General features: G+C 31.1%; 1 protein-coding gene and 2 long non-coding RNA genes across 3 annotated transcripts; 1 reads left to right on the top strand and 2 right to left on the bottom strand.

Moving 5' to 3' along the window:
- Positions 1 to 2077: 2077 nt before the first annotated feature.
- LOC111398338 (E3 SUMO-protein ligase KIAA1586-like) lies at positions 2078 to 3666 on the top strand. Its single transcript, XM_023025255.1, has 3 exons — positions 2078 to 2233; positions 2425 to 3078; positions 3223 to 3666. Exons 1-3 carry the CDS (start codon positions 2078 to 2080, stop codon positions 3664 to 3666), a joined length of 1254 nt encoding a protein of 417 aa, XP_022881023.1.
- Positions 3667 to 5283: 1617 nt separating this feature from the next.
- On the bottom strand, positions 5284 to 9036 carry LOC111399265. Its single transcript, XR_002703612.1, has 3 exons — positions 8910 to 9036; positions 5480 to 5583; positions 5284 to 5352 (listed from the first exon to the last, which is right to left on the bottom strand). It is a non-coding gene; the product is annotated as an uncharacterized LOC111399265 (long non-coding RNA).
- LOC111399266 lies at positions 7446 to 8710 on the bottom strand. Its single transcript, XR_002703613.1, has 3 exons — positions 8663 to 8710; positions 8100 to 8178; positions 7446 to 7635 (listed from the first exon to the last, which is right to left on the bottom strand). It is a non-coding gene; the product is annotated as an uncharacterized LOC111399266 (long non-coding RNA).
- Positions 9037 to 21344: the final 12308 nt, after the last annotated feature.

The following is a 21344-nucleotide window of genomic DNA, read 5'->3' as shown; positions in this document are numbered from 1 at the left end:
AATAGCCAGTGGTGGACCATCTAGTAGTAAGACAACTTACCCAATCTGTATCTGAAAAAGCACATGGATCAAGTGCAGTATTGGAAGTAAAATGTAATCCCAAATGAATAGTTCCTTTAACATATCGAAGAATACGACTTATCTAGGGCGGATTTAGTGGTGGACTGCAGCCCACCGTCACCCAGGCACAAATGCAGCAAAATTATTATTTTTTTGTTTGAATTGTATTCAATTAGCCATATTAGCCCACCAACAAATAAATTCAATGGGCTAGCCAACCTCCAAAACAATTTCTTTAATCTATAGCCCACTAATTCTATTTAATTTTAGGCCCAATAATAATACCCATTAGTCCATTACCCATTTTCTTATTCTGATTCACTTATAATCCCCTTTCTTTTCCATTCTCGTTTTCCTTTGCAAAACCAATTCAAATAATTCCCAAAAATTAAAATCCCTAAATCTTTTCACTTTGCCCTTGTCTCCCACTCCGAACAGAATCGTCAATTGCCAACTCACTATCGGCCTGTGCCCTGCTGACTGTCGTGAGTGACGATGAGTTTGTGACCCTTTTTTCAAATTTGAATGTTAAAATTGAATTGGAGTATTTTGAATAATTAGTTTTACTAAAGCCCTTTTTTAATATAGGATTCAAAGGAGAGTAATTTTTTGAGAATAATTATTTGTTTTATGTACATCTATTTAAAGATTTCTTCAATTGTTCGTGCTAGGTTTTACTAGTAATAGGGTGATTGGTGAAAAAAATTAAGTAATCGCATCCAGATTTGAAATTTGCAGATTGTTTTGGGCATGGGCAGTGGGCACATATCAAAATTTTTAAGTCAGCGTGTGGTTAGTGGTGGAGATTGGTGGATGTGGTTTTTTTTTTTTTTAAGGTAAAGGGGTGAACTTAAATATTGTATTTTGGAATTTTTAATCTTTCGCAATTGCTTTGGATATTCCTGAAATCACTTGAAATGTATCGTTGGGTGTAAATTGTTTGGGAATTATATAATTTAATAACGATATAATCTGACTTTTCATTTATAATCTTAGTTTTAGGGATTTTTTTTTTTAATTGTAGGTGAAGCATTTTGATTCTTTGTATTTGAAGTACTATGCTATTTGCTAAGAAGAGAGTCCAAAGGTTGCTGAACTAGTTGAGAAGGTTCAAGGTTGGTTCTCTGACTTTGGATAAAAAATCTCATTTCATAGCAAACAGTAAATTGGTTTTATGGCTATGATTTTATCAATTTATATTTATGCCTTTATGGGATATTGAAGTATTTTGATTTTTATGCTTTTAAATTTAATATGGAAGAAGATTGACCTTCTTTCAAGAAAGGAAGAACCTTGTTGTCTTTCTTTTCAAAAAGTAACATATCTCATGATTCTCCAATTCCTACGGTGCTCCTCTAATTTCATCCCTTGAAGTTGAACGACGTTCATCTTCCAATCTTAATTTGAAACCATCTGATTCTATTAAACGGGACCCGAAAAAAGAAAGCAAATATGTGAACAACCATTTAATGAATACGATCAAATTAGGCGAGCCTATATAAATGTTGGACTTTATCAACCAAAACTTTTGGAGTATTAGAGCAAAGAATGTGGAAAGCAGAAACGTCAATTTCAGGAACGTTGTTACAATCAGTTACCTTGGTTGGAATATTCGCCTTCAACACATAAGGCATATTGTTTTTACTGCTTCTTTTTTCTCAGTGATAGTACTACACCTAATATTTCATCGTTGGTTACTGTTGAATTTGATAGTTGGAAGAGGGTTAATCAAGGAAGTATATGTATATTTCTTATTCATGTTGATACAACATCTTCATTGTTTCATAATACCTATAAGAGAAGAGCTGAAGATCTAATGAAACCAATCCAACATATTGACAAGATAATGCATTCTATATCAAATGAGGAAAAATAGAAAAATCGTTTACATCTAAAGACCACTATTATGAGTGTTACATGGTTAGCACTTCAATGTTGTTCCTTTAGATGCCAAAACGAATCTCCATCTTCACTAAATCATGGAAATTTTATTGAATTGTTGGATGCATTTGCAAAAATGAATATTGAAGTAGGAAAAATTGTGTTGGGTAATGCACCCAAAAATGCTACATACATGTCTCCAGATGTTAAAAAAGAAATTTTGAGCATTATGGCTAATACAACGAGACAAGGAATTCGTATCGAAATTGGGGATACGAAATTTAGTATCCTTGTTGATTAAGCATGAGATGAATTTTCACGAGAACAAATGGCTATTATCTTGAGGTTTGTGAACAATAATGGAATTTTGGCAGAACTTTTTTTTTGCAATTAAAAGTGTTAGTGACACTACCTTATTAAATCTTAAGAATCAAATTTCTGATATTCTTGTTTGTTTCAACCTTCAAGTACAAAACATGATAGGCCAAAGGGTATAATGGTGCTAATAATATACGTGGTTCTTGGAATGGACTACAGGAATTATTTCTTAAAGATTATCCATATACATACTATGTCCATTGTCTTGTCCATCGTTTACAACTCACATTAGTTTCCGCAACTAGGAATATCTCAGATATTAATTCATTTTTTTCTTATTTGGACAATATTATTAATATGATTACATCATCTCCTAAGCGCATCAATGAGTTGAAAAGTGCCCAAAGAAAAGAAATTGAGCATTTGTTGGAAATTGGAGAACGAGAGTCAAGAAGTGGTGCTAATCAAATTGGTAATTTGCAACAAGCCAGAGGTACTCGTTGGTCTTCTCATTACAACTCTATAAAGAGTTTGATTGATATGTATGCTGCAACTTGCAAGGTGCTTGAGTATCTTAGTGATCATTCTCCAAGTATAAGATCTCAGTCCGAAGTTGGTGGTGTATACAAAACCATGACAACATTTGAATTTGTATTTATCTTGCATTTAATGCGTAGAATATTAGCAATTGTGGATGTGTTTTGTCAGGCCCTTCAAAAGAAAACTCAAAACATCTTAACTACTATGAGATTTGTCCGTACTACAAAAACTATCCTTCAAGTATTGAGAGAAAGTGGCTGGGAAGAATTTCTTGAAGAGGTGAAATGTTTTTGTTTAAAAAATGATATACATGTACCTGACTATTATTTCTCGTATATGTTTGGTTGTTTTCGCGATCATGAGTATCATACCATTGAATATTATTATCACTTTGATATTTTCAATGCAGCTATTGACTTTCAGATGATGGAGTTAGATACAAGATTTAATAAGACATCATTAGAACTCCTTTCTTTTAGTATGGCTTTGGATCCAAAAAATTCTTTTGAATCATTTAATATGAATAATATTTGCATGCTTGTAGAGAAATTTTATCCTGAAGCTTTTACACAGCGAGATATTTATTCTGAATCTCGATTTCAAGTACCTACACTTTCTGATTTATGTCGGGAATTAGTTGCAAGAAGAAGGTCAGAGAGTTACGTCATTTTGACTAAATTGATTTGTTTTGTACTGACACTACATGTTTCAACGGCAACTGTGGAGCGAGCATTTTCATCAATGAAACATGTGAAGATGGAAATTCGTGACAAAATGGATGATGGTTTTCTTACTGATTGTTTAACACTAAACATTGAACGAGAATTTAGTATGAATGAATTTTATGCATACATTATAGATGAATGAGAACTTATAATAGATCTAGATTATATTATAAATGAATTTTATGCTATAAAACGTCGCTGAGTACAACTTCAATAGGTAACTTATATTATGAATTTTTCTTATTATATATAAATTTTATTCGTACATTAAATTTTTAAAATTTTTAGCCCACTGTAACAGTAATTCCTGGCTCCGCCGCTGCATCTTATCATTTTCATGTGAATTACAGTGGATGAATGCATAAATTGAGATATGTAATTTCCATAAAGATAAGGTCTGGGCGAGTAAGTGTGAGACATTGTAAGGCTCCAACAATTCCTCTAAAGTAACTTTGGTCTTCCAAATATGTATCCTTGGGAGAATATTTCGTTTTTGATTCTGAAGAAGTACTCATGGGCTTACAATCAACCATATCTGTTTTCTCAAGTATGCTAAGAGCATAGTGGGATTGTGAGAGGTGAAGACCATCAGGTGTTGAAGAAACTCTAACACCAACAAAACGATGGACAGGCACGAGGTCTTTCATTGAAAATTCATCTCCGAGTAATTGAATGAAGGAAATGACAAGCTTCCTATGAGAATCATATTATCCACATAAAGAAGCAAGATTAGTGAACCATGACTAGAATGAAAACAAATAGAGATGGATCAGCGAAACTGCAAAAAAAAATCTATATTTAAGAAGAAAAGTACTAAAATGATCAAACCAAGCACGAGTTGCTTGTTTCAGAAATTAAGCCATGTAGAAATGCATTTTTTACACCGGGTTGTCAAATGGACCATTTTGAACAAGAGCTGCATTTAAAACCATTCATATAGTTTTCGATTTGATAACTGGAGAAAATGTTTCGGTTTAATCAATTTCATCAATTTTATGATTTCCTTGTGCGACTAAACAAGCCTTGAGACCAACCAGTGTCCCATTAGGTTTGAGCTTTGACTTGAACACCCAATGTGAACCGATAACATGCATAAATGTTGAACGTGGAACTAGTTTTCAAGTTTATTTTTATGCAATGCCGCAAGTTCTTCTTCCATTGCAACTTTTTAGCCAGGATGAGCCAATGCAGATGGACATTACGAGGCTCTCGAGGAACTGTAAAGGTTTCTACTGCCATTGCATGATTTGGGTTTGGCTTAACTATATCGTGTTGTGAACAAGTGACCATCGAATGAGATGGTAGTGTGAATCATCAGTAGATGGGGACAAGACAACCTGCGTGGGAATTTGTAAAGTGTTAGTGTCCAAAAATATGTCATGAGCTATAGATAATTAGGGGCTTAGTTCATTATTTTGAATAGTTCAGTATCATTTGCTAATTTTGATTGCAAACATCCAAGTTCAGGATTTTAATGTCATCGGAAAGAAGAGACTGCAATTCAAAAACAACTCAGAGAACATAGTTATTTAAAAATTAAATAAAGGAAACATGAAGCAAAATATAGAAGAAAAAATTGTACTACCTCATCCGTGACCAAATAATATATGCAGGGTCCCCCTGTAGTTCTAGGAAATCCCAATGCTGATGCATTAAAGAGGCTCAACCTTATTGGCTTTATCATTAACCCAAAAATTAGAGTACATACAACTATATTGATAAATGGAGCTGTAGCTATTACAGAAATGATTGTCATAGTAAAAAGGAAATTTAATTAGTTATAATTGTAAAACTTAACTTTGTCTTCATCAAACGAGCCAAATTAAACCTGGAGAACAAGTTCAAAGGAAAAACTATTGATTAAGTAATATGAAAAACAGATAAAAAGGAAGATTGCTTGTTTAGAATAAAGTAGTAGGCATCGGATTTTCATATTCAGATGTTAATCATCATACCTTGGATGTCATGTGGCCTCTCTTCCTCAGAAGTGCTCCTTTGAACCTTTGCCCTTATCATGTGGTCTGCTGCAAGAAAATGTGTACGGACTGCTCCTTTGAACCTTTGCCCCTTATCTTACCCCATGCCATTTTTCATAGTTATTTACTACTAAATAGAACTATAAAATGAAACCTCTGACAGCTAGCTTCTCTGTTCTTTTGAAGAGCTTGCTTAGAAGACTAGTTTGAGATGTTAAAATGTAAATTTTCCCCACTTTAAAAGAGAGTATAAAAAACTCCATCAAGTTCACCACCTGGAATTGAAATAATAACAAAAGAATAAATTATGAAACTTATGATCCATTATAAATGACAAAGAATGTACAAGAACATTGCACAAACATCTACAAAATGACTGTCAAATCGGCATTCCCCGTTCGTTCATGCTCCAATTTATCAATTAATGAAAAAAATGCGTAAAGACAGATTAAATTACAGCCTATTCAAAAAAGGAAAAAATTGTTCATATTAATAATCCTCACTTCAAATTTTGGTTGCCTAAGTACGGCTGAATTTATCTTCAAAAGTTGTGGGGGTCAAATTTATGCCAAAAAAATAGGTTCAAAAGAGTAAATAATAAATAAAAATATTAAATTTGTGGAATTCGGCAATTCATGGCCTCCAAATAAATAAATGACAGTCCTAGATCTTTATACGTACAATGACATGAAGATTTTAATTTGACACTTGATATTTACAATGACATTAAAAACTGAACTTTGAAGTCTTAATCATCCATGAATCTAATTATGCATGGAGGTAAACATTAGGATGAAAAGTTTAATTAAGCTCAAGAATGACATCTTCCATGTCGTTGCGGTCATTGTACAAGTAGTTATTGTTAGCACTTTAGAGTGTATATATTTTGGAATACAAAAAAGATATCAAAATATTTAAAGAAACCTTACTATGTCCAAAACAGTAATAGATTATTTAGTTTAGTGCTAAGTAAGACGAAGGGCAAAGATCATCCTTATGGTTATTGAGCAAAGATGAAGAAGGGTACATATTTGTGCCCATCCTGAGTCGTCTTCCTATTTCCTTAGCAACTATCTACTGCAAAGATTCACAATAATGAATTACTAACATAGTTGAGAGACAAGGCATTCATGCTAATATTCTTTAAAGAAAAGGATAGCACACTACAGTATGTAGCAAATTTGCTTTCTGCCTAAAAACCTCTGATAGCAGCCTTCTTTTTTCTTTTGAAGAGCTTGCTTAGAAGACTAGTTTGAGATGTTTAAATGTAAAATTTTCCCAACTTTAAAAGACTGGGTATAAAAAACTACATCAAGTTCATCGCCTGGAAATAAATTAATAACAAAAGAATAAAATATGAAACTTATGATACATTATAAATGACAAAGAATGTACAATAACATTGCACAAACTTCTACAAAATGACTGTCAATTCAACATTCCCCGTTCCTTCATGCTCTAATTTATCAATTAATGAAAAAAATTGTGTCAAGACAGATTAAATTACAACCTATTCAAAAAGGGAAAAGATTGTTCATATTAATACACTTCAAATTTTGAAGGCCTAAGTACGGTTGAATTTATCTTCAAAAGTTGTTGGGTCAAATTTATTGCCAAAAAAAAAAAGCTTCAAAAGAGTAAATAATAAGTAAAAATATTGAATTTGTTGAATTCGGCAATTCATTGTCTCCAAATAAATAAATAATAGTCCTAGATCTTTATATGTACAATGACATGAAGATTTTAATCTGACACTTGATATTTACAATGACATCAAAAATTGAACTTTGAAGTCTTAATTATCCATGAATCTAATTATGCATGATGGAGGTAAACATTAGGATGAAAAGTTTAATTAAGCTCTAGAATGACATCTTCCGTATCGTTGTGATCATTATACAAGTGGTCATTGTTAGCACTTTAGAGTATATATATTTTGGAATACAAAAAAGATATCAAAATATTTAAAGCAACCTTACTATGTCCAAAACATTAATAAATTATTTAGTTTAGTGCTAAGTAAAATGAAGGGTAAAGATCATCCGTATGGTTATTGAGCAAAGATGAAGAAGGGTGCATATTTGTGCCCATCCCGAGTCATATTCCTGTTTCCTTAGCAACTGTCAATGGAGCACCTGCAAAGATTCACAATAATGAATCACTAACATAGTTGAAAGACAAGGCATTCATGCTAATATTCTTTGAAGAAAAGGACGGCACACTAAGTATGTAGCAAATTTGCTTCCTGCCCACTTCTAATAATTTATTACCTGTGATTTACACATGCGCGATGAATCTTCCATAACATATTCACATATAAAGTGCAATTTATACTTTCAAAACCTCTCCCAAACAACATCGTACTTTAAATAAAATAATTTTTGATCTCCAAAAATTTCTTTTAGACTTTGAAAAATGCACTTCCAAAAACAGTCTAAATATAAGGCACATTTTAACTAAACAAAATGATGGAATAAAAACAAAAGGAGAAACATAGCAACAATTTACACAAATGATGAAATATAAACATTACATAAAATTTTCAAAAAATGAAGGGGGAACAAAACGAAAAAACTACAATTTGCTTAATGCATTTTACCAGAAGGATCTATGTATGTTAGAGATATACTTTTTGTCTGTTGGATTGAATGGGAGGAAGTGAGCTTCCCAGAATGTGCCTTGCAAAAAACAGTTGAATGAAAAGCAAATTAATCAGTAATTATAAAGTTGAATGAAAATATTTACCAGGTTCCAAAATTAATGTGTAAAATCAAAAGAATTCAAATAAATGAAATTATCATATTATTAGCTGAAGATGATTTCCTAAAATCAGTAGAAGAATACCCAAAAATTAAACTGGAGAAGAAAGCCAAAAGTTTTAATTTTTATTTTTGTGTCAAGAATTGACTGCTAGTAAACAATAACTATCCCAACAAAAAAATAATCGACCAAATACAGACCTAAAGTCGGAACATCAATTTTAATTTTATTTTTGTGTCAAGAATTGACTGACAATAAACAATAACTATCCCGACATAAAAATAATCGACCAAATACAGATCTAAAGTCGGAACATTAGTTTTAGTTTTATTTTTGCGTCAAGAATTGACTGCCAATAAAAAATAACTACCCCAACAAAAAAATAATCGACCAAATACAGACCTAAAGTCGGCAGATCTAAAGTCTGAACATCATCGAACGAGCCAAATTAAACCTAGAGAACAAGTTAAAAGGAAAAACTATCGATTAACTAAAATCAAATAAAAAGGAAGATTGCTAGTTTAGAATAAAGTAGCAGGCATCGGATCTTCATATTCAGATGTTAATCATCATGCCTTGGATGTCATGTGGCCTCTCTTCCTCAGAAGTGTATGCTGCAAGAAAATGTGTACGGACTGCTCCTTTGAACCTTTGCCCAAGAGGAACAAAGTTAAATGGTCGCTTGAGGATTTCGATTTCACATTTAAAACTGAGATTTTGTGCAGAGATTGGTTAGGGTTTTCAATATTTTGCGAGAAGGGCGGTACTCTCTGATAGTTTTTACATTAATCAAAAATGAAAAATTTATATTTATCCTCGTATGATTTCCATGCTTTAAAATAAAGAAAAATGGAAAAATGAGAACCCTAGTGCGGTTCTATTTAACATTTTTTAAAATAAAGGAAAATGGAAAATTTCAATTTTATTTAATCAAAAATGGCAAATTACAATTATAAAACCACCGTTTGATTTCATTCTTTGGCCACAAAAATGAAAAATATAATTGTTATGCCATCAAAAAACACAGAATTCATAAAAAATGGAAATCTGCTATTTTTCAATTGAAAGAAAATGAAAAATAACGATCATATTCAGTTACGTGACTATCTAAATAAACAATTCTTATTTTCATGACCGCAAATTGAAAGATAGTTAAATGTTAAAATTTTAATAAACAAATTAAAATTATTAGCTCCGTTATTGGAAATAAATTATTAGAAATTTATCGGGGGGAAAATATGTTTAATTAAAATGGAAAATAGAGAACCTAGGTTTGATTTCCATTCTTATTTTTCAATTTTATTTAATCAAAAATGAAAAATTACAAATATATTTAACCAACGTTTGTTTTCCATTCTTTGACCATAAAAATGAAAAAATATAACTGTTACATGTTACATCAAGACATCATATTCTCTTGAAATAAATTTCTGGACATTTATTCGTGGAAAAATGAATATATGTTAACCGTACGTGCGATTCAATTGATTGAGTTCCCAAACTATCTAAATAAACAATTCTTATTTCTATGATCGCAATTAGAAAAATTCTTAAATGTTAAAATTTTAATAAATACTTAATATATAAATTAGTTTGCATTGGAAATGATTTATTAGAAATTTATCAGCGGGAAAAAGGTGTCTAAAAAAATGAAAAAAAGAGAACCCTACGTGCGGTTATCCGTACATTTAATCAAAAATGGAAAATTACAAATATATTTAACCACCGTTTGATTCCTATTCTTTGACCATAAAAATGAAAAAATATAACCGTTATATGTTACATCAAGATTTTGGACATTTATTTGTGGATAGATTAACTGAACGTGCCATTCAATTGATTGAGTTCGCAGACTATCTAAATAAACAATTCTTATTTCCATGGCCGCAAGTCGAAAAATATTTAAATATTAAAATTTTAATAAATACTTAACATAAATTAGTTTTTATTAGAAATGAATTATTAGAAATTTATCTGCGGAAAAATTTGTTTAAAAAAATGGAAAAAAGAGAACCCTACATGCGGTTCTCCTCAATACTTAAAAATAAAAAATGGAGAAATTTATAAGCGAAAAAAGGTGTTTAAAAAATGGAAAAAAGAAATGGAGAACCATACGTGCGGTTCTCTTTGATATTTTTGATAATTTCAATTTTACTTAATCAAAAATGGAAAATTACAATTATATTTAATCACTGTTTGTTTTTCATTCTTTGACTGAAAAAATATGACCGTCACATGTTACATCAAGACATCATATTCTCTTGAAATAAATTTTAAGACATTTATTTTTGGAAAAATGAATATGGGTTAACCGTACGTGCGATTCAACTGATTGAGCTCGCAGGTTATCTAAATAAAATATTCTGATTTCCATGACCGCAAATCGAAAAATACTTAAATGTTAAAATTTAATAAATACTTAACATATTGCATTGGAAATGAATTATTAGAAATTTATCAGATAAAGAAAAATGAAAAATAGAGAACCCTACGTGCAGTTCTCGAAACATTTTAAAATAAAGAAAAATGGAAAAGAGAGAACCGTATGTGCAGTTCTCAGTACATTTTTTTAAAATAAGAAATCAAGAAAGAACCATACGTGCAGTTCTGTTGAATATTTTAAAATAAAGAAAAATGGAAAATGGAGAACCATACATGCGGCTCTTTTTGATATTTTAAAAAATTTCAGTTTTACTTAATCAAAAATGAAAAATTACAAATATATTTAACCACCGTTTGCTTCCTATTCTTTGACCATAAAAATAAAAAAATACAACCGTTACATGTAACATCAAGACACCATATTCTCTTGAAATAAATTTTAAGACATTTATTTGTGAAAAAATGAATATGGGTTAACCGTACGTGTGATTCAACTGATCGACTTCACAGATTATCTAAATAAACAATTCTTATTTCCATGATCGCAAGTCGAAAAATACTTAAATGTTAAAATTTTAATAAATACTTAATATATTGCATTGGAAATGAATTATTAGAAATTCACCAGCAGAAAAATCTGTTTAAAAAAAATGAAAAAAAGAGAACCCTACGTGCGGTTCTAAAGGAGTTTAAAAAAATGGAAAAAAGAGAACCATACGTGCAGTTCTTTTGAATATTTTAAAATAAAGAAAAATAAAAAATGGAGAACAATATGTGCGGTTCTTTTTGATATTTTCGAAAATTTCAATTTTACTTAATCAAAAATGGAAAATTACAAATATATTTAATCACCATTTGCTTCCCATTCTTTGACCATAAAAATGAAAAAAATATAACCGTTCATGTTACATCAAGACATCCTATTATCTTGAAATAAATTTTTAGACATTTATTTTTGGAAAAATGAATATGGGCTAACCGTACGTGCGATTCAACTGATTGAGTTCACAGGCTATCTAAATAAAATATTCTTATTTCCATGACCGCAAATCGAAAAATACTTAAATGTTAAAATTTTAATAAATACTTAATATATTGCATTGGAAATGAATTATTAGAAATTTATCAGATAAAGAAAAATGGATAATAGAGAACCCTGCGTGCGGTTCTGGAAACATTTTAAAATAAAGAAAATGGAAAAGAGAAAATCGTACGTGCAGTTCTCAGTATATTTTTTTAAAATAAGAAATCAAGAAAGAACCATACGTGCTGTTCTGTTGAATATTTTAAAATAAAGAAAAATGAAAAATGGAGAACCATACGCGCGGCTCTCTTTGATATTTTCGAAAATTTCAATTTTACTTAATCAAAAATAAAAAATTACAAATATATTTAACCACCGTTTGCTTTCCATTCTTTGACCATAAAAATGAAAAAATATAACCGTTACATGTAACATCAAGACATCCTATTCTCTTGAAATAAATTTTTAGACATTTATTTTTGGAAAAAATGAATATGGGTTAACCGTACGTGCGATTCAACTGATTGAGTTCGCATGCTATCTAAATAAACAATTCTTATTTTTGTGACCGCAAATCAAAAAATACTTAAATGTTAAAATTTTAATAAATACTTAATATATTGCATTGGAAATGAATTATTAGAAATTTATCAGATAAAGAAAAATGGAAAATAGAGAACCCTACGTGCGGTTTTGGAAACATTTTAAAATAAAGAAAAATGGAAAAGAGTCAGTACATTTTTTTTAAAATAAAAAAATGAAGAAAGAATCATACGTGCGGTTCTCGAAACATTTTAAAATAAAGAAAAATGGAAAATAGTGAACCATATGTGCAGTTCTGGTTAATATTTTTAAATAAAGAAAAATGAAAAATGGAGAACCATGCGTGTGGTTCTCTTTGATATTTTCGAAAATTTCAATTTTACTTAATCAAAAATGAAAAATTATAAATATATTTTTACCACTGTTTGTTTCTCATTCTTTGACCATAAAAATGAAAAAAAAATATAACCGTTACATGTTACATCAAGACATCATATTCTCTTGAAATAAATTTTTAAACGTTTATTTGTGGAAAAATGAAAATGGGTTAATCGTACATGCGATTCAACTGATTTAGTTCGCAAACTAACAATTCTTATTTCCATGATCGCAAGTCAAAAAATGCTTAAATGTTAAAATTGTAATAAATACTTAATATATTGCATTGGAAATGAATTATTAGAAATTTATCGGATAAAGAAAAATGGAAAATAGAGAACCCTAGGTGCGGTTCTCGAAACATTTTAAAATAAAGAAAAATGGAAAAGAGAGAACCGTGCGTGCGGCTCTCAGCACATTTTTTTAAAATAAGAAATGAAGATAGAACCATATGTGCGATTTTTGTGAATACTTTAAAATAAAGAAAAATGGAAAATGGAGAACCATACATGCGGTTCTCTTTGATATTTTCGAGAATTTCAATTTTACTTAATCAAAAATGAAAAATTACAAATTTATTTAACCACCGTTTGTTACTCATTCTTTGACCGTAAAAATGAAAAAAATATAACCGTTACATGTTACATCAAGACATCATATTCTCTTGAAATAAATTTTTAGACATTTATTTATTGAAAAATGAATGTGGGTTAACCGTATGTGCGATTCAACTGATTGAGTTCGCAGACTATCTAAATAAACAATTCTTATTTCCATGACTTTAAGTCGAAAAATACTTAAATGTAAAAATTTTAATAAATACTTAATATATTGCATTGGAAATGAATTATTGGAAATTTATTAGCAGAAAAATCTGTTTAAAAAAAATGGAAAGAAGAGAACCCTAATGGAGAAATTTATTAGCGAAAAAAGGTGTTTAAAAAAATGGAAAAAAGAGAACCCTACGTGCGGTTTTTGAGAGAACCATACGTGCGGTTCTATTGAATATTTTAAAATAATGAAAAATGGAAAATAGAGAACCCTATGTGCGGTTTTCTCTAAACATTTTAAAATAAAGAAAATTGAAAAATAGAGAACCGTACGTGCGGTTTTTGACAACATTTTAAAATAAAGAAAAATGAAAAATAGAGAAATCTCGTCAACAATTTATCACACAGGATTTTTGTCAGACTGGCGACCCGCTACCGGTTCAATTGGTTAGAACCCTTTTATTGAACAAAAAAACCCTACTTTCCCTTTCGTTTTCAACTTCGAGATTTCAGTCTTCCATACTTCTCCCCATTTCAACCACAAAAGAGAAATCTCTTCCATACGAAACAAAGTAAGTTTTTCGATTTCTCTATTTTTTCTTTTCTGTTTTACTGATGAATATGTTACTACTTCATTATATTAGTCTACCTTAATCTCACCCCCCTCAAATTGCATCTGCTTCAAGCGTCATGACTGTTTGGGTGGGTCGTCGACCTAGGATCTACAACACATGGGGGGAAGCGAAGACCCAAGTCGAAGGGTTTCCTAATAATTGTCACAAGTTTTATGACAAGAGGGAAGATGCTGAGAACGATTTGCGAGCATTTCGCACTGGTGGGCCTTCACCCATGGTAATTTCTCTCTTTTTTTTTAATTTATATATTATTCGCCTTCGACTTTATTATATTTTACAGAAAATTTTTGTAGAGAGGGAAAGTATATGCTGTTTTGTTGGCCGTAAGCCTAGGATTTACAGTTCCCGGTACGAAGCAAAAAAAACAGGTCGATGGGTTTCCAAACAACTCTTTCAGGGCTTTTAAAACAAGAGATGATACAGAGAAGGCTGTTGCAGAGTTTGCTTCCTCTAGCAATCAAGTTGTTCAGAATGAAAATGAAGATTTTTTTAATGTTCAATTGGAGATTCAATTGAAGATATCAAATTTAAAACTTTGATAGCATTGTTTTTTGTCCTCTTATTTAATATGTCTAGATATTTTATGTAAATATTTTATATACTGATTTATAATATCTGTTTTTTGTTACCATTAGCCTCATGTCAGTATTTATTATTTTATTTGAATTACATCAGTATTATTATAGTTTATTATCAACTGACAAATTTTCCCACAGGCTTCTCCTTAATGTACTATGTGGTTTTACATTGAGTGTGAGTTTAGTAGTGTAATTTTCAATAGTCCACAAAAGACATAGAAGCCTTTCAAAAGTAGTTCTTTGCTGATAATATTTTTCTAATTCTAGTACTGGTGTTTTAGCAACTTTATGATTTTAACGGTTCGCTATCGATGAGTCACATTCGCCTTCCTGGTCATCATGCTGGTGTAAAATAGTCCATGGGTTTCTGCCTTCACAGTAATGCTGCCATTGCTGCTTGTGAGCCTCAGGTTGCAGGAGCTAAGGTCTTAATTATTGATTGGGTAATGACATTAATTTCCAAGATTACTACCGCTGCGTTAAATTTTTATGACAAAACTGTAAATATTTTGTGTATACTGTTTATTGTGTGTGCACATTATATTCTCAATCAGCAGATCTTTATCTTTCATGTTACTTGCAAGATTTATACCATGGAAATGGCACACTAGAAATATTTGAGAAAAACAAATCGGTAAACTTACAACGATATTCCTAGTTTCTTTTTGTTTTATTGATGTCTACTGATGACAATTTATACCATTTACATGATACATGTTGAGCCAGATCCAAGATTGTAATTATACTTATGACACATTTATAACTATATTCTTAATCAGCAGATTTTTATCTTCCATATTACTAACAGGATGTACACCATGGAAATGGCACTCAAGAAATATTTGAGAAAAACAAATCAGTAAGCTTACAACGATATGCTGATTTTTTATTTTTGATGTCTATTGATGACAATTTATACCATTTACATAATACATGTTAAGCTAGATCCAAGATTTTAAATATGCTCATGACACATTTATAAGTTAAACACTTCTTTTTTATTTTATTTTATGATACACTTTAACTCTCTTTAAAACTGCTTCATTTGGCATTTGGGGTGAAATCTATTCTCTGCTATATGCAAGAACATCATCAACACAAATTCAATTAGTCTCACTGCACTCTCTTTTTTCCTTCTTTGTTTTTAATTCCTACAGTCATCATTGATTGTAGGATGGTCCTATTATCTGTGCCTGCTATTGTTAATCCGATCCATTATCGAAATTCTAATGCCATCTCACAATTATCAATTAGAGAAATCATTGGCATTTGGAAATCCAAATGCTACTTCCTTTATATTAGGGTCCATCACCGTTCTTCATGAAATCATCAAAGTGGGCCGTCTTAACAAGAGATACGCTCCATTTCAAAATTAAGAAATATTTCATATAGAAATATTTTATATATATATATATATATATATATATATATATATANNGCACATTTGAAGAAGTGCTGTTTAAATCTTTTTCTATTAGCCTCATGTCCGTATTTATTATTTTATTTGAATTGCATCAGTATTATTGTAGTTTATTATCAACTGACAAATTTTCCCACATGCTTTCCCTTGATGTACTATGTGGTTTTACATTGAGTGTGAGTTTAGTAGTGTAATTTTCAATAGTCCACAAAAGACAAAGAATCCTTTCAAAAGTAGTTCTTTGCTGGTAATATTTTTCTAATTCTAGTACTGGTGTTTTGCTCGTGAAGGTTGAAATGAAGTCTCATTTCCATCCAGAAAGGCCAAATTGTCTTTGAGCCATTGTGGCTAGCCTTGATACTGCAGGTTCGGGTCATACTTTCTTTTGGAAAATGAAACACTTAACCAGTCTTGTTTAAAAGAGAAAAATGAATGCACACCTGCTGAAGTTCATATACCCTTTCTTAATTATTTTGACAACTTATTGACAAGAAGCTGGCACTTGCTTGGTTGTTTTCTGGAAAATGAAACACTTAACTAGTCTAGTTTAAAAGAGAAAATTGAATGCACACCTGCTGAACCTTTCTTAATTAGTTTGACAACTTATTGACAAGAAGCTTGCACTTGCTTGGTTGTTTTAATAATACTTGCTGTTATATATCACGGAAGGTGCTTTCCTATATTGGAAAAAGAAATTAAACGAGAAGAAATCCAGATGGTAAGATACAAGGACGAAAGTTTAAATCGTGCCTTATCATAAAAGATAGCTTACTATAGCAACTTTATGATTTTAACGGTTCGCTATGGATACCTTTTGCTTCAACTCTAACTTCATTTTGTGCTTTCCTTTTTGGAGAAGAGTTTGAAAGAATTTCTACAAAATCATCTTGTAACCTGGATGAGAGATCAATGAACTGAGGTATGTCGATTTCATAGTTGTTCCATTTGAGGCGTATTTGTTTGTTCAGGTTAGCTTTGTTTAATTTTTCCTCCTTTGCTGTACATTTGAAGAAGTGCTGTTTAAATCTCTTCCTAACTCAAATTTTCCTTCTATAGTTTGTGATCTAGCTCCATGCCTGCAACTCCCTTCTTTCCCCTCTCTTGTTCCTATGGGGATTTGCACTCGATAACTAAAAAAATAATCCAGTGCTAGTTATTCTTTGCTTTGTTCATGCTTGACAGTGAAATCTTTGCTGCCCCTTTTTTATCTTTGCCTCACTGGAGGTGGTGATATTTCTTTCACATCCGATGTTCTTCAGAAAAGCAGAAGAGAAAGAGAAGACAAGCAGCCATGTTTCGTTCAGAATTGAAATGAAGAGCTTTTAAATATTATATAGTTTTTCTAGTGACATTACATTGTAGTTAAAGTAGTATAGTTTTTCTTCAGTATTATGATTGCTTGCGATGAATAACTGCACTCAAAATCCGTTCACAATCCTAAAACTCATTGGTTCATTTCCCTCTATCTGAATCACCAATCTCAACCTTCAAGGAAAAGTCGAACTGATATTGTGCACAACCCATCTCAACTCAAGCGAAAGCATTGAAATATGTTACACAACCTGTTTCAATTCAAGTGGAAGAACAAGTAATTGACATAAACCCATCTATTCTAATCATACATTTGTTCAAATGAAATGCTTAACCAATTCCATGCATCAAACCAAAAAATCATTTCTTCTTCTAACCTTTTGACACAGCAATTTGTTAAATATTACATATCTTTGGTGTGCTAATAGTATTATTTTATGACATCTCATAAATCACATATTTTTGGTGTTTTGAGATAATTTACTCAAATATGATGTCATATATAGATTAGAAAATAGAAAAATGTTACGAAGACATTTAATAGGAATCAAATGATTTGTTTCTTCGAATCTAAAAATGTGAGCTACAACACTTGTCTTGAAATAAATATTTTAAGAACATAATGAGTTCAAGCATATAGTTCGCATATAAATATTTGTTTCTTCGAATTCAAAAATGTGAGCCAGAATAGTTTCATCCTGAAATAAAAATTTTAAGAAAAGAAAAAAGAGAACCATACATGCAGTTCTTGCACGTCAAATCACTATCAGGCTTTGGTAAAAAGGAGTTGTTTGCATCAGAATGGTTAAAACGAAGCATTTAGCTTTGTTTCTTCTCTGCAGGGCGCCTTTCGATTTGGTAAGTTTCTTTTGTTTCCTTTTGTTTTCTTTTTTTTTTTATTTCTCTTCTTCTTTCTGATATGTATTTTTTTTTCTCTCTTCTTCTTCTTCTTTCTGATATGTATTTTTTTTCGTTAGCTGACAATGGGGTACTGTTATTTGATTTTGGTGGTCTTCATAATCTCCATTGTCCTGATTTCATCACTCGTGCATGCGTTGAGAGAGCAATGACATCTTCTACCAGTTTCGGCACCTCCGCGTCCAACTCCACCTTCACCTCCACGTCCAACTCCGGATAAGAAATATGTTGTCATTGATAGGTTTATTTTGGGACCTGACTTGAAGCTAAAGCCTGTATATAAGTAAATTTATATAAAGTTGTAGGCTTGAGGGGGAATGAAGATATTTGGTCTAGCTTTTGTTATGAAAAAATGACAAAAACACATTACATTAATGGTTAATGTGTTTTTGTAGTTTTTTCCTTTTGTGGGAATTGTTGGCGATGGTTTGTTCATTTTGTAGTATTTCCTTTTCTGGCCTACCATGGTTTGTACGTTTTGTGGGAATGTTTTTATGTTTTTATTTAATCATTTGTGGGAATTGTTGCTATCGTAGTCATATTACGTGCTACAAAATCCAATATTTTCTTTGGATCCTAAAGCAGGCATATATAGAGTCTGAATATTTAATGTAACTGCTTACCAAGTTTTTCTAATTCCTCAAACTCAAAATTATATCTTGGAGAATAAGCCAATGCTTCCCTCTCACCAGGATAAACTAATCGCATTGAGAAATCAGGCTGCGAAGAAAGAGATATTTTGAACATATTTAACTAATTATTAAGTAATATTAGCTTGTGTTTTTCTGAAAGAAATTGCAAAACTATTAACATAATACGTCAATGCATGTCTCTCACCAGGAGAAACTGATCTACTTCTAATAAAGAAACTAGGCAGCCAAGAATTCTTTTTGTTAGGTTAATTTCAACCTTTTTTTCAAAAAAGGGGTTAATTTTGAACATTTTTTTCAAAAAAATTTCTTCTCTTAGTTTCTTTGGTCAAAATTGGTAGAAGAATTACATCCATTTTGGTCTTTTTTTTATAAAAATTATAGTATCATATATGGATAAGACACCGGCATTTTGTTTTCAAATGGAAGATTATTAATAAATAATTAATTACATAATTTTTCCCCTTAAAATGGTGATAAATAATTCGTAATTTTCAAGAACATTACTAATATAATATATGTTCGTAGCTATAAAACATGAAAATAAATTTGTGTAAATTATTTTTAGTTTGGGAGAGGTTTTGAAAGCCTAAAAACTATTTGAAATGACAACACACTTTTTGTTGGAAAAGTTATTGGGAAAGTCAATTCTTTGGCTTGTGAATTATATAAATAATGGAAGATAATCCTAGCTGTCTTGAAATGTCATTTTCAAAGTCAAGTTTGCCTTACGCCATAGAGACACCATATTTTCTTGAAATAAATTTTTGAACAATTATTTGCAGAAAAATGGATATGGGAGAGCCTTACATGCGATTCGATTGATTGGTTTGAGGTTATTGACAAAAAAGATTTGTGTAAGCCACTTCGCTTAGAAATGAAAAACACAGATATTTATATTTTTAAAAATAAATAAAAAATGGAATTTTGCTATTTTTCAATTGAAAGAAAATAAAAAAGAATGACCATATTTCGTTCCCTGACTATCTAAGTAAACAATTCTTATTTTCATGATCGCAAGTCGAAGAATAGTTAAATTTTAAAATTTTAATAAATAAATTAAACGCATTGGAAATAAATTATTAGAAATTTCTCGGGGAAAAATATGTTTAATAAAAATAGAAATAGAGAACCCTACGTGCGGTTCTCCTCAGAAATGTGGGCCCTCCCCCGGATGGGCTGTGAGTACGCATGGCTTGGGAAGTGCGTACGCACAGCCCAAGCAGATTGGTTGTAGTAAGCCAATCTGCTAACCTTGCGTACGCACAACCTGCAGGGCGATGTGTACGCATGGTTAAGTCATTCTTTTATTTTTATTTTTTACAAAGATAAAATCTAGCTCTTCGCACACACCTCCAAATTAAATTCTAGAACATAACATATTTTTGAACATGCAAAAGCAATGTGACTTGAAATTGAACGCCAATCCCGAAAGGATGAGGCCATGCATACGCACAGTTAAGCCATTCTTTTTTCTTTTTTTTTTTACAAATATAAAATCTAGCTCTTTGCATCCACCACAAAATTAAATTTTAGTACATAACATATTTTATGAACATGCAAAAGGAATGTGACTTGAAATTCAACGCCAATCCCAAAAGGACGTTTTGGTTTAAAGTTAACTCGGGCACTCATGTTCCATTCCCAGCCTAATATCTTTAATTTGGGGTTCGTTTGCAATTTTTAAATAATAATAAATTATTTATTTAGGATTCGTTTGCAATTTTTATTTTTATTTTTTAAAAAAATATTTTTTAATAGAGAACCCTACGTGCGGTTTTCCTAAAAATGTGGGCCTTCACCCGGATGGTCTGTGCGTACGCATGGCTTGGGAAGTGCGTACGCACAGCCCAAGCAGATTGGCTGTAGTAAGCCAATATGCTAACCTTGCATACGCACAACCTGTAGGTCGGTGCGTACGCATGGTTAAGCCATTCCTTTGTTTTTTTTTTTTTTTTACAAAGATAAAATCTAACTCTTCGCACTAGAACATAACATATTTTATGAACATGCAAAAGGAATGTAACTTGAAATTCAACACCAATCCCGAAAGGACGAGGCTATGCATACACACAGTTAGGCCCTTTGTTTTTTAGATAAATCTAGCTCTTCGCATCCACCACAAAATTAAATTCTAGTACATAACATATTTTATGAACATGCAAAAGGAATGTGACTTGAAATTCAACTTCAATCCCAAAAGGACGTTTTGGTTTAAAGTTAACTCGAGCACTCATGTTCCATTCCCAGCCTAATACCTTTAATTTGGGGTTCGTTTGCAATTTTTAAATAATAATAAATAATTTATTTGCGATTCGTTTGCAATTTTTATTTTTATTTTTTAATAAATTTAATTAGACTCTTTAGTACAAAACATATTCTATGAACGTGCGAAAAGAACGTGTCCTGAAATTCAACGCCAATCCCGAAAGGACGAGGCCATGCATACACATAGTTAAGCCTTTTTATTTATTT

The sequence above is a fragment of the Olea europaea genome, chromosome 8 (assembly GCF_002742605.1).
Source record: "Olea europaea var. sylvestris chromosome 8, O_europaea_v1, whole genome shotgun sequence".
Taxonomy (NCBI): Eukaryota; Viridiplantae; Streptophyta; class Magnoliopsida; order Lamiales; family Oleaceae; genus Olea; species Olea europaea.
Note: the sequence above shows the minus strand (reverse complement) of the source record. Positions and strands in the feature narration are given on the sequence as shown.